The sequence below is a fragment of the Channa argus genome, chromosome 8 (genome assembly GCF_033026475.1).
Source record: "Channa argus isolate prfri chromosome 8, Channa argus male v1.0, whole genome shotgun sequence".
NCBI lineage: Eukaryota > Metazoa > Chordata > Actinopteri > Anabantiformes > Channidae > Channa > Channa argus.
Window position 1 is genome coordinate 11,121,713 of NC_090204.1, and position 14,327 is coordinate 11,136,039.

General features: G+C 38.2%; 1 protein-coding gene across 7 annotated transcripts in view; it reads right to left on the minus strand.

Moving 5' to 3' along the window:
* The window catches only part of LOC137131682 (voltage-dependent R-type calcium channel subunit alpha-1E), a 93,181-nt gene that overhangs the window by 3,891 nt on the left and 74,963 nt on the right, over positions 1 to 14,327 (minus strand). For 4 of the 7 annotated variants that reach the window (XM_067513292.1, XM_067513290.1, XM_067513291.1 and 1 more), the window contains 22 exons: positions 14,045 to 14,104; positions 13,402 to 13,508; positions 13,184 to 13,195; positions 12,893 to 12,989; positions 11,854 to 12,014; positions 11,445 to 11,582; positions 9,289 to 9,490; positions 9,035 to 9,199; positions 8,236 to 8,346; positions 8,073 to 8,153; positions 7,793 to 7,978; positions 7,534 to 7,625; positions 6,743 to 6,902; positions 6,063 to 6,190; positions 4,392 to 4,488; positions 3,394 to 3,499; positions 3,138 to 3,245; positions 2,875 to 2,975; positions 2,527 to 2,633; positions 2,149 to 2,314; positions 1,645 to 1,773; positions 1,236 to 1,383 (listed from right to left, as the gene is read on the minus strand). In XM_067513292.1, the coding sequence (XP_067369393.1) occupies positions 1,236 to 1,383; positions 1,645 to 1,773; positions 2,149 to 2,314; positions 2,527 to 2,633; positions 2,875 to 2,975; positions 3,138 to 3,245; positions 3,394 to 3,499; positions 4,392 to 4,488; positions 6,063 to 6,190; positions 6,743 to 6,902; positions 7,534 to 7,625; positions 7,793 to 7,978; positions 8,073 to 8,153; positions 8,236 to 8,346; positions 9,035 to 9,199; positions 9,289 to 9,490; positions 11,445 to 11,582; positions 11,854 to 12,014; positions 12,893 to 12,989; positions 13,184 to 13,195; positions 13,402 to 13,508; positions 14,045 to 14,104 (2,662 nt within the window). Of the gene's footprint in view, positions 1 to 1,235; positions 1,384 to 1,644; positions 1,774 to 2,148; positions 2,315 to 2,526; positions 2,634 to 2,874; positions 2,976 to 3,137; positions 3,246 to 3,393; positions 3,500 to 4,391; positions 4,489 to 5,190; positions 5,288 to 6,062; positions 6,191 to 6,742; positions 6,903 to 7,533; positions 7,626 to 7,792; positions 7,979 to 8,072; positions 8,154 to 8,235; positions 8,347 to 9,034; positions 9,200 to 9,288; positions 9,491 to 11,444; positions 11,583 to 11,853; positions 12,015 to 12,892; positions 12,990 to 13,183; positions 13,196 to 13,401; positions 13,509 to 14,044; positions 14,105 to 14,327 lie in introns of all 7 variants that reach the window. The other 3 variants (XM_067513286.1, XM_067513288.1, XM_067513289.1) reach the window with 3 other exon arrangements.

Consider the following 14,327-nt stretch of genomic DNA (forward strand, 5'->3'; position numbering starts at 1 on the left):
AAATGACTGACGAAACCACCTACAATGGGAATGTAAGCATCAGAACTGGAATAAGGGGCAAAGGAAAACGGTGGCCTGTTCTAATAAATCATGCTTTCATTTATACTTATTATGTGGATGGCCAAGTGCATTGCTTACCCAGGGAAGAGATGGCACTAGAATGCACTATGGGAAGAATGCAAGGCAGCAAAGGTTTTGTAATGCTTTGGGCAACGCTCTGCTGGGAGACCTTGGGCCCTGCTATTCATGTGGATGTTCCATTGACACGTACCTCATAATTTAACATTGTTGCTGACCAAGTACAGTGTTTGATGGAAACGGTAATCCCTGATAGCAGTTGACTCTTTCAGCTGGATAATGCACTCTGCCACACTGCAAATATGGTTTAAAATTGTTTGAGAATCACAGCAACAAGCCTGAGGTGTTGACTTGAACTCCAATTCTCTAGATTTCAATCCAATTAAGTATTCGTGGGATGTGCTTAAAAAACCAATTTCATCCATGGAGGCCGGGCCTTGCAATTTACAGGAGTTCAAGGATCTGCTACTCGTGGCTTGGCGCCAGATACCACAGCATACAGAGATCAACTGAGAGTCCCTGCCTCAGGTCGGGGCTGCTTTGAAAGCAAAAGAGAAACCGATTCAAGATCTATGCAACATTGCAGATGTAGAAATAAATTAGATCTAATTCATTTTCACACATTTGTCAGTTCACTAACTTTCCCAAGTCAGTACCACCCATGTATCTCCTCCTTTGTTGATATGAGTATTAACGCTCTTTACAATACATTTTGATAAAACATATGTAACATATAGTATGCAATTTGTGATTAATCGCATATGACTATGGATAGGCTGTGATTAATCCTGATTAAACTTTTTACTCAATGGAAAGCTGTAATTTATGGAATTTATTTCACTTTGCATTTTCACCCAATCAAAATGGTCCACGCAAAACATAATCTAAAAAAATTATTCACTCGTGTAAATAATAATCCGTCACATTGTCACGTTACATTTTTAATAAAGACTTGCCACTTTGTTTTTGTAACCACAAGTGTTGAATTCAATTATTTTAAAATTCAATAATCATATCACTCAATGTTGATTCAAAAGCAGCAAAATTTGAAAAGACAGAAATATTGGTACACTGTGTTATGCTCTTTATTTATGTAATGTTTTAATTTAAATTGCCATGAATATGAACAATAGGTGTTCGGTTATGTAATTTCTGACCTCTGTAGCTCCTTTGACGAGGGCGGAATGTGTCGTCAGGGCTGACTCTCTCCAGAGAGTGCTGTTCTTGCCAGAGACCATTCACACACTGATCTCCAATGGTGGAGAAAGAGCGCTTCATCAGATTTATGTCTGCAGACATACCAGGCTGCATATACACAGGACAACAATATTAAGACTCACTTATGTAACCATATGTATGTATACCATAATTCCTCATCAATACACAAAATCACATAAAGAGCAGAGCAAACTACAGAATGTATCTACAAAGGCTGTTTTAAAGTTTTGTTTGGACAGGGTTATAATCCGATGTAGTCATGTCATACTGTGCTGTAATTGTTTACTAATGCAATTAGTATGTCTATTATTTCTCAGTTGAAATAAAGATTATTAGACTTTTTTTTACCTGTGGATCCACAGCCAGTCTGGGCATGGACGATGCTCTGATCGATGCCATTCGCTGAGGTGATTTAATAACTGTTGGGTCCTCCATGGCCTGCTTTGTCAATTGGTTATACTCCACAACGTCTGGCACCTATACAGACACCACAGAAGTCAAGGCTGAGTGCGCCATATTCATTTACCACCCAAGACTCAAAGATGGAATTCGGGACACCACAGACACTACATTCCCAGTAAAGCCATTAGAAAACTTGACAGTCTACAAAACTTAGCTACAGGTCAGATAAAAGCAAGTTAGGCCAGTAATGACCACGTTGTACTCTATGTTTTAAACAGTTGCTGCATGGAGTTTTGTTCATTCAACTGATATTGGAAAAAAACGGAAAACAATTTCAACTAACCATAGTGCAATGCACTGAACAACATCTTGTTAACTTGATTTGCCTGAGTTAACATTTCTTAGTCAGCATAGAAAGGAACGAGGTTCCCTTTGCTCTATTGTCTTTACCAGTGTGTGTAAATGTTGATGATAATGTGGGTGACGGTATGGGTGATATGGTAAGTTGTAGCCGTCATCCTCCTCCTCATCCTTCTCCTCCTTGGAGTGAGACAGTGGCTGCAGGAACATCTCTTGGGGAGAAATGGGGCTGAGAGCCACAAAACCTCCTCTGGTGCTGAAAGGACACGCAAAGAGTAAGACAGGGCACAATACGTAATAAAAGGCATTGTCATTTACTGTTCTTGATGATAAAATGATACGAGACAATTAAAAGTAATTAGGTTCAAATAACTGAAGAAGAAGAAGAAGACCTTTCTGTCTCTACCACTATATATCCCCAAACCAACACAAACAACTGTTTGAGGAGACTATAAGTTAAATACTTACAGAGCAGATCCAGCACTATGTCTGAGAAATGACAGTGATTTGGCATTGCATAGGATTTCTTGAGGCAGAGAGGAAGCATCCATACGTTGGAACATAGGAGCGTGTTTCTACAGAGTAAGGCAAACACGGAAAGGAGGCAGTTAAATAAAACAATCCAGAATTATGCTCCTTAGATCACCATGAACATTGCAAGCAAAATATCAATGAAACATTCTGAAAATAGAACTCAAAAGCTATGTTAAATACTATACAGTACATGTTGGTGTGAAGTGAAAGTCAAATACATGAATAAATGGTTCTTGCTTTTTTGGGAATAAAATTAATTCCAAATGTTTATCATCTAATTACCTGTTCCTCCAGCTGTTGTCTGAGCTTCTTGGCCTTGCTCTGCTTATAGTAGTCCATGATCATCATGGCAGCATAGATCTTCCCTATAGTCATATCACTGGCTAAGAAGGAGAAAGGAAAACACATCAGATCATAGACAAATGTCTTTAGGACTACATACTGTAACCAAATGTTTGGTTATTACTATAACATTACCACAAATTTCTTTCCTTTGATACATAAATTATTGTGCTTTTATGGCACAGGTATAATGCCGATGTCACCTTTATGAATGGGAACCAGCAGGTCCAGATTCTTCTGTGAGAGATGAGGCCAAATGACACTTATCTCCTTCTGCAGGTCCAGGTCCATCTGATTTCGGTCCTCCCCTCCTGGACACAAACAGGTACATAGAAGACAAAGAAGCACAGTGAAACAGGATGGATACAGCCAGACACATGTATTAAGTGTAATTGGAGTTAATTTATCAATTTTTGCCTCAAGCATTTACATCAGTAAATACTGTTTTAATGTTCTAACCTCTAGCTATCTTGATCTCAAGGGCAGTGCGGATTAGGGCCATGAGGGTGGAGGTGAAGTGGACACACATGTCATCATCCACAGGCATGTTCATCAGGACCAGTCGCTGATAGCAGCAGAGAGAGCATCAAAGTCAGACACAATGCACGACAACAACAATCCCTGATACTATTATACAAACTGCAACATTATCAAGCCCAGAACTGCTATGCTGTAATAGCAAATCATGTAGTGGCTTTAAAAGAAATCAGAAGAATAACTGTACACAATTTACTCAGTTTGTATTAGATCAATACTTTTACCAGCAACTCTGGCCTTTCTGGGCACTAGTTAAAAAAACAAGATATGAGTGCATATATTTTAAATTATAGAGTTTACTTTGCAACAGCTAAAATATACTTGGAGATAACTATATGTACTGTTTATTTAGACATTGTGCAGTAAGAGAATATCACTCAGCTGTGAGGAGCATGCATTACAGGCTCACACACACATGCACATTAACAAAGTATACGTACGTAACATAAAACACAGATATAAAACTGGGCTGTGGCAAGAGGCACATGCAGACAAGAATATGTAAGAAACAGAAGCTTAAGTATGAAAGACTTGAGGAAGAGTAAACTTTACGGCAGACCTCTACAAGGGACAAGATATAACATGTAGAAGTTTAATTACTTTTTCTGGAAATTCTTCTAAGTGGCTTAGAAAAATAAACTGTACTGAGACCATCAGATAACAGAAAACAGATAATGAAGTCGTATTTCTCTGCCAAGATGCAAAGCACAACAGGCAACTCATTACTGTAGCACTGTACATTTTCCAATGAGAAACACTGGAACTTAAAACGGTTTCAACAAGCAATTCTGCATCATATATTCAACAGAAAAAAGGCCTTGCTTTTACAACATATGGCAAACAAAATTAGCTTTCACAGTGCATATCCCGTTGATTAAAATATAAAGGCAGTGCCTTTCAGTTTCCAGTGTTTAGTCTACCTTATATGCCACCTTGGAGGGGCATTTCTTGCCCAGGCCTAGAGGTGGCGACATGTTGGTCAACATCTCATACATGTCAGTGTAATGGATACGACCACTGGGGGCGCCAGGTAGTCATGAAGATGATCATTAGAGGAGTAAAATAGAGGAAGGGAGAAGAAAAGGAGGGAAGCAGGGAGAGGGATGATTTTACAGTTGGAGGAGAAATTGAATAAGGTTTCGGGGCGTGCGGTCCCAAGGGATGAATCAGAAAAAGAGCACAGAGGGGTGAAGGGGTAAAATTATGGAGGAGACAAAGAGAAAGGATTATTCTAAGGCATCACACAGGAGGAGAGAATAAGTAGGAAAAATAAAGCATGTTGTAGTCTTTCTATGCTGTGAACAGGGCATAGAAATCTGAGAAAAGAGAAAACCTTGGACAGGATGAGCAAAGAAATGACAGCCTCACAGGATCTGGTACTAGTATTAAATACTTACGTTGTGTCAAATAACTCTAAACCAGATCCAAGGGGTAGGAAGAAACAGGCTTCTCCCAAAAGCTGCATCAACAGCAGCTTTTATGTACGCAAGTGCTTTAATTAAATGAAATTGTGTCTTTTATTCCAAACTTTGAAAGAACGGGTGAAGTCCTGTAACTTTATACCCTGAGACTGGAGTGTCATCATTCTTTGAGTTACACATCCCTAATGGTCAAGCAAGCGGTGAAAGTCAGTGCAGGGAAGGAAAGGAAGGATAGGAGGAAGTCAGGTAGGATCCCACATGAAAGAGGCAGGGGTTTGTTGACATGGGAGAACCAAACCTTGCATGCCACCCTGTGGGGGCAGTTCTTTCCGAAGCCCAGAGGAGGTGAGATAGTGCGTACAACTTTGTACATCTCCTTATAGTGGAGCCTACCACTGCAAAGGACATACATGGGTTTAGTTGTGTGTCATTACAGACTTGAACTGTTGTCCCCACAAAGGGTAAAATTACCTAAATGGAAGCTAACGTCTCAAAACAGCAGTTTTAGGACGTCCTAATTGCATTAAAGATTTTCTTTACCTATGCTGAACTTAGGTACTAAAATTTAACATTAAAATACATAAGCATCTTTTAAACATTTACTTTTCTTTATTTTGCTACCATTGTTTGTCTGTGGCTATCAGTAGTTGTTGCCATTTATCTGAATCTCAGCGTGTTCAGATGCTATGTCACTAAGCTTACTGTGACAGTATGATATGATATTTATATGGCTGGTAAATATTAGTAGCCAACAGCGATGCATGTTTTTTTTTACATTATACTGTATCTGGCTCCTGTCTTTAATATATTGCACTTTTCTCTTGTAGTGACCCTTGTACTGAGATAAAAAATTGTTATGAATACTTGGGAAGTGCCTTTAAGATCTATCACTTGTGTCATTAAGACATTAGGTCATGAATTTCCACTTTCCACATGAATGAATTATAGCTGTCCTACCCAACCCCAGTGCAGTGAGTAATATTTAAGTGTAATGCAATAGAAGTAGTACCAAAATATGCAGGTTGACTTCTGTAGTTGCTTCCATCCATGAGTATACAGTAACATATTTTACAACCTTACTATTAATTATATATGTATCATGTTGCAACTTATGACTATCATTTAGTGTCAATAAACAGTGGACATTTGTGCATGTGTTGAAACACTGACCAGGCAGCTCGATCATACTCTCCCCAGATCCGTACAAACTCGTCCAAGTGGTGAGGGCCCAGGATGGATGAGTCTCTCGTTAGATATTCAAAGTTATCCATGATCACAGCCACAAACAGATTGAGCATCTTCACAGATGAGAAAGATAGAAAAAAGGAGCCCTGTTTACAAGAAAGTTAAAAGAAGAGGCTGCTCTTTCCAGAAAAATAAGACTTTTCAAACTTTCCAAAATATGGAACAAACAAAGTGAAAAACTAACCACAGACTTTTTGAACACAACTTTAATGGGTTATGCACAATTTGGAGACCCCCCTTTTCAGCGCACAGTTGCACGAAAAGTAATGACACTGTTTCAGTGGTTTTATAATTCAGTGTAGCTCTTGGACTCCAGGTTTGCTAACACCTGACTCCAGTTAAGTGACATCTGAAGCCTAGTGTTGCTGTAACTTTTTTCACCCTCATGTTGTATGTTTAGTGCCAGTGATTAATAAACACAAAAAGATTATGGCTCTTTGTGTTTTATCAGCCTAGAGTTATTTATTTATTTATATATTTTTACTTCAGTGAAGATCAGATCATATTTCATGCTAAATTTTGCAGAAAACCAGAAAATTGGAAATGGTGCCATTATTTTTGACAACTGTAAAGGTATTACACACAATCTGGTTTCCTTCTCTTACCAAGAAGGAGCTGAAGAAGATAAAAGAGACAAAATAAAAATAGGCAAATTCAGAGCCACAGCCCCCCTCCTGGTCAGACGTGTGAAACGGGTCCATCTCACATTGCTGCCCCCCAAGACAAGACAACATGATCTCCTGCCATGATTCCCCTGTGGCACTCCTGGGCACACAAAAAGAGAAGGATAATTGTAGGTGTTGAGCCATTCAGCTCTCGGTTTACACAGAGCCACAACTCACACCGCTCGCTCAGAGACACTGTACCCGAGATGCAGTTTCATAGTCAAATTGACAGATTTACAGTAAATACTGTGCTGATTATTATTGATGATTATTGTTTATTATTTATTTTATTTTTATGTCACTTTGGTGTTTGATTTTTCAACCAGATCAAAAAGGAAATAATTTCATGCTAAATGAGAACAAACTTCCACCTCACTGAGTAGAAATAAATACAATATCAACATTTAAAAATTTGGCCTAAATGTATTATTTGACTCTTTCTGGTTTTCCTCACTAGACGTGAAACTCTCAAAATGTCTGCAAAACTATTTCCTAAGTGGTACTCTGCAGTCACCTCTCCCCACTGAGTAACCTAGCAACTTCATACACGCTACATTAATGAAACTGCTATTTAGTAAGACAGTCATTGAGATCACAGCTGGGTCTGAAGTTAACAGACACAAAGGCACTAACTAATGGGGCTAAACAAATGGGTGTGGTAAATAAAATAGTCAAATAGTTCCCAAGATTGTGTCTACCTTGTACAATTTGTAGATTCTAAGATGTCCTACCTGAATAGCAACATCAGAGCACCAGAGAAACTCTTGAAGTTGTTGTGCTGGTTAATGTGAGTTTCCTCATTCAGCTTTATGTTCCCAAACACCTGATTTACATACACATACATAAACATATACAAAATAATATTAAATATACAGTAATAAATAAGAAATATACTTACAGTGCTTAAGGATGTTAGTTAACAATGGTTAGGCACCATTGTCTCCTCATAGAGAGACACAGAGGGTGTTCAAATGTTTCTGTTACGCTGACCTGCATGCCAATGATGGCGTAGATGAAGAAGAGCATTGCAATAAGCAGACAGACGTAGGGCAAAGCTTTGAAGGATTGCACAAAGGTCCACAGAAGAATCCGGATGGTGTAACCTTGTCTCAGCAGTTTGATCAGACGAGCAGCTCGGAACAGTTTCAAAAAACTCATGTTGAATGTATCTACAAACTGGCAGAAGGACAGGAAAACAGTATTAATGCTGAAATATATCGTTAAAATTGAGTGATAACAGTGCGAAAAAGAGGGTTGATCTTAGAATTACCTGCAAGTCTACCACGATCTCAGTGATGCTACCCAAGACAGTGATAAAGTCAAAAATGTTCCATGTGTCTCGAAAGTAGTTCTGCAGAAACAGAAAAGACACTTTAATTTCTAGAGATGAATTTGAGTTCAAATTCAGGCTGCATTTTGCACTTTTCTCTCACCAGAAACCCAAAGGCCATGATCTTGAGGACACATTCAACAGAGAAGAGAACGGTGAAGGCTGTGTTCAGGTGTTTCAATACGGCATCATATGTGGGTGGGGCAGAGTAATACTGAAAACAGTGAGGCAGCAAAGGTTTAAGTACGAGAACCTGTTTAATTAAGATTAAAAAAGTGAAAAATTCCCTAACCAGTTCACTGCAGCTCCAACTCATGACATCAGTGTGATAACAGGGTGAACTGACTACAGGTTGACTACAGGTTGATGGAAGATTGCTCCAGACCCATAAATAGTACCTCAGTCTCAGCACCTCTCATCTATCGCACTATAAAGGGAGCCATTCCTCTGGGGGCGGCAGCCACAGTTAATGAGGTCATGCTAAATAGCAGCCCCTGGACATTATCGATCAATATTTAATACAGGGTGAGTCACTCACGTCGGTCTGTTTCACTGTTTGTCTGAACGACTAATACAACCCCAAGAAAAGGCCACTTCAGGAAATAAACTGTGTTTAGACAGAAATGGATAAAACAAAAAATCAGCAGATCCAAATGCAAACACCACAGTGTGGTGCTGTGGCACCTAAAAAGGTGTAAAATAACAGTGCAATGTCTAGTTATGAGTGTTGACAAAACAAGACACTTTTGTGTGTTTTTACACATGGAAAAATGATCATTTTCAGGAGTGAGAAAAAAAGATAATAATAATAATATAATAATATAATAATATTCAGTAAGAAGAATTCACCGTTAAAATCAGTTTTTGTTAGATTTCTTCTGTTCTTGTTTTATTTCCCTCACCTTCATCATCAGTACAATGGTGTTGAGAGCAATCATAGTCAGGACAGTGTACTCAAAAGAGGGTGACACCACAAAATGCCAAAGTCGGTACTGGAATGTGTGTCGGTTCTGGGGCATATACCGGGTCAGGGGTTTGGCGCTGATGGCAAAGTCTATGCATGCCCTCTGAAACACAAAATAATTCATCTGAGCAACACACATTGTCACAAAGACAGAGAAAGGTTTTAATAATGCCTTCATCGACCCTCTCTCACCTCATTCTTCTCTAGGCTGCACTCCTCCATCATCTTATCCCCTTGTTCCTGGAAGGTGATGATGATGAGAGCCACAAAGATGTTGACGAAGAAAAAAGGAAACACAACAAAGTAGATAACGTAGAAGATTGACATTTCCATTCTGTTGCCGTGGCTCGGTCCTCTGTCCTCCTCTGTCACATCTACTGAGTGCTGCAAGACCCTGGGTGAACAGAGATGCAATAGTATCACTTACTTTGATACTAATACAGGAAACTCCAAAGACAAACTGTTATACTAACAGCATAAATAAATTACCTGCTTAAAATCATACATATTAATTTTTTGTATTGTGTGCAGGAAAACTTAAAGAAAAAACAATAATAATTTCTGAGAAAAATCAATGGGAAAATATAGAATAAAACTTTGGTTATATGGAATAAAACTTGAGAATATTGATTGAATGTCTGAATATATAAAATAAAAGTTTGAAAATATCGTATGAAAGTCTGAAAATATCGTATGAAAGTCTGAATATATAAAATCAAAGTCTGAATATATAAAACGAAACTCTGAATATATGGAAGGAAATTTTTAATATATAGATTAAAGGTTGAGAACATGGAACCAAACTCTGAATATATGGAATGAAACATAATATTATTTTGTAATATTAAAGATTGCAACTGCGGTAGAAGAGGTAAAACGGTCGTCCACCAATCCCACAAATTGTGGTTCGATCCCTGGCTCCTCCGGTCACATGTCAAAGTGTCCTTGAGCAAGACACTGAACCCCACTTCCGGTGTGTGTTCTGAATCGGTGTGAGAGTGTGACTGTGAGTGTGAGTGCGAATGGGTGAATAAGAAGCAGTGTAAAGTGTTTTAAGTACTAATAGGTAGAAAGGCGCTATATGTGCAGACCATTTACCATTACAGTCAACTTGACCAAGAAAACACAAGTCATTAGGGTGTAAATACAATTGTAGTGAATGTCACTCCTGTGGACAGCTGGGATTTTACAAAAAAATGGCATCAACAGAAATTCATCATTACTTTGTTGAAGTGGCAAATTTCTTTGCAACATTTACTCTACAGGACATTGAGGATCATGCTTCTATTATCTCAGCATTTTACTGGTTACAAATTATCATCAATAAGCGGTTACAGATAATGGATGGATGGATACACAGACAGAAAAGCGTTCACACTCACATTAACACCTATGGGCAATTTTTAGATTCACTAATTAACCTAACATGCTTGTCACTGGACTGTGGGAGGAAACCGGTGTACCCAGAGAAAACCCGCGCAAACACGGGGAGAACATGCCAACTCCACACAGAAAGACGCAAGTAATCATGTTCAACAAAACACTGCAGAAAGAACTCTGACCTTCATTCTTGAAGGAATTTATGAGTCTCTCAGTAAGATGAGTGAAAAAAAGTTTCAGCTTGAAGCCAGCCAAACAGCAGATGGCATGGGCACACAATGTGTATCTCAGCAGTACTGTAAACATTACATATTAAAAACCCAAGATGGCACCTGCGTGTTGATGACGTCAGTTTCCATTCCAGAAGATATTCAGACTTTCGTTCTATATATTTAGACTTTAATTCAAAATTGTCTATGTCAATATTCCCACAAATTATTTCATTTTATATATATATATATATATATATATATATATATATATATATATGTGTGTGTGTGTGTGTGTGTGTGTGTGTGTGTGTGTGTGTGTGTGTGTGTGTGTGTGGCTTCAGTAGGGGTCAGGTTTTGCAGAAACTCTGGGAAGTACTTGTTCGTCAGGGTGGGGACTCAAATGGCAATTTGCTGTATGAAGGAGGACATTATTTCAATTTACTTTCATAGCAGCGCTCAATCAACAAGGGTTGGAACAGCACAAACCCACAAGCACTGTCAGTAATATATCGGTGTAACCTTATTGTGAGATAATAAATGGCAAAATCTTTGTTAAATTAATCACTTCTATTGTATTTCCTTCATCAAAGGTCAGATTTGACCATTACCAAAGAAAAAGACAAATGTTAAAAGGTTATAAATGCACATGAAAACTAATGAGCAGCCTAAAACTTGTAAAATAATATGCCAAAAAGCTTCCTAAATTTCCTCATCCCACATGACAATCAGCACTCATCCAGCGAGGATGACACTCACTGAGGCCATCCCTCTCCAGTGGAAACAGTGAAGAGGGTGAGCAGAGCCCAGATGACGTTGTCGTAGTGAAAATCGTGTCTCTTCCAGTCTCTTCTCTTCACCTCTTTCTTGTCCTTCCCATAGTCAATGTAGTAACCCCTACAATGGCAGACAAATTAACTTTAGTCTTATGTTTTAGAAAGACAAACCTAGTTGAAACTATTAAAGTAAAAATGAAAGAATGAACTAAGATTTAAGAAAGAAGAGGAGAAGAGAGGGATAAGAGAAAATAAAAAAGAGGGATAAACAAATGAAAGCAGTAATTGTGTCTACAAAGACCAGAAGGAGAAAGGAAGGAGACCAAATATTTATGGAAATAGGGAAGAAAGGAAGCGAGAAGAAAGAACTGAAAGAAATAAATGAGTATTACTGGCAGTCTTTCTCTGTGTCCTTTGAACTGTCTGTACAGTAGAAAAACTTCCCCTTGAAGAGCTGCACAGCGATGACGGCAAAGATGAACATAAAAAGTTTGTAGACAATCAGGATGTTGAAGACGTTTTTCAGAGACGTGACCACACAGTCAAAAACAGCCTGGAAAAGAGAGCTTATTATTTAGCTAAATAAAAAGGAATGAGATCAGGGGCTGGCATCTGTGCAGGAATTCAGTTACAAGAGGTCAGGCAGTTAAGATATTTTATTTAAACTATGTGCTCCACATGCTGACTAGTTTTGGATACATAAAAATCCAGTTGATATTCTAGCGCTTATTGCCTTCTGACATCATATAATAGCTTCTAAATGAAAATATTTGGCCAACTAAATTTTCTAAAATGGCAACTTAGATTTGTTGTGGCATTAAATGAAAGTGGTGAATGGGTTGAAGGAAGAAATTTCTGAAGAAATTTAGCAAACTTTAGTAACAAGTAATACAAACAGTATGCAGTATGCTTCTACACTAGATGAAACCTGTAGAACTACAAATGACCCTGACCCCTGACTTGTTCTTTTTATTTTGGACCATATTTTGTACCTGTTTTATTATCCTTCTGTTTATGGATACACATTGCATGGCAATGTCAGTTTATGTTATCTATTATCTCCTCTCCTCCTGGTTTTCTCTTTGTCGTAAGTCTGTGTGAGATTTGGGAGATCCCAGCCCAGTCAACATGTCCTTATGCCCTGATGTGCACGGTTTTTACCTCATATGTCTACTCGTCTCTGTTTTTAGGTTTGCAGCAAACACTTATGACAGATAGAAGAGGAAGTAGTTTTTGGCATATATGTGTTGCAATACATGAAAAACGCATGAACAATCACGTCCTCTTTAAGTAAAACTTTTAACCAAGACCAAGCCATTTTGGACATTTGGATCAGTGTTTATTTTTATACAAACAACTGATAGAAACATATAAATCACATATGGAAACACAACAAAAATGTCAAAATATCAAAACCAAAGCATCTCTGACCTTGAGTTTAGGAAGCCTCTTGATGGTTTTCAGTGGTCTGAGGACACGTAACACTCTCAGAGATTTGATGGTTTTAATGTCTCGTCCCTTGTTATTTCTGTAGAGGAAAAGAGTGTGAGCTTCACACACATCAGCACATATCAGACTGTTACTTGATTTGTTATTTTTCCACCTTATTCATCCATATTTAAAGGATGTTTAATCTTACACATTTTACCCAATTTTGCTCAGAATTGTGCACATTTAAAAATGATGATAACTCTAAGTTAAATACACTTTGTTGGCCTTTACCCCATAACATTGCTGCTGGCCGTTCCCACAGATGCACCATCCACAGATGGAGAAACACAGGAGAGAGGGACACATATAACAACAGTTAAAAACAAAAAGGGTGAGATGACTACATTATGTCTAAACACCAAGATAGAGCTGATTTGCAGACACACTGATGTTTAGACATACGGTATGTTTAGTTAGTGTAAATAATAACTAATAATCATGTGACTGACGTGAGGGCGAATGCCACCAGTGCTCCCACCACAACGATGAAGTCTAGGATGTTCCACAGGTCTCGGAAGTAGGAACCATCATGGAGGACCAGACCCTGGTCAATCATCTGAAGACAAGACAAAAACATGCAGTGACAACAAAGTTCTTCTCTAGAACAGTTTCCAGGAGTCAACTCAAGGAATTTCTGCTTCAGTGCTGGAACTTCACAGATGATCCAGCTCCTGAAGACTGAACTGAATGAACATTGTTTCTAAAGCTGTTTTTCTCTGTGCTAACAAAAAGCAGTGCTACCAGTGTGTCAACCTGGACATCAGGAGCCTCACAAGGAATCAAAAAAACTCTGAATGATGACAAAATAGCTAATAGCAGAGGAAAGCAAAAAACACTATATTATAAAAATTCCTAAATTAGGGCAAAATAGTAGAAACCTATTTGTTCTGTATGAAAAGGGTTTGTCAGACAATAAGGTTTGCTTGGAATTATTATTGAATAAATCAGCCTAAGATTCTTTAAATGTAATAAAAAAAACTAACATCTTGTCTTTACTCTTGTCCTTACTCTTGTCCCTTGTTGGTTCCTGAAGTAAGTGAGACACTAAATGGTGACATATCATTATTGTATTATCTTCATAAAGTAACTCACCTTTATAATCATTTCAAATGTGAAGACTCCAGTGAACACGTAATCAAAATAGCGCAGAACCTATGAGGTTAAAGTGTGAGACAGAAGGGCAGTCAAAAAGAAAGATCGTGGTGGATCTGGTACAAAAAATACAATTAAGTCAATTTAAAATAAGTACTGTAATAAATGAAATCCCTCTACTTGCTCCATTGATTTCATGGCATTTACAGCTGTTTTACTGCAGGCTTTCAGCTTGTGGTTTAGAATGAATCAGCCTCCTTAAATGATGATAACACAACATATG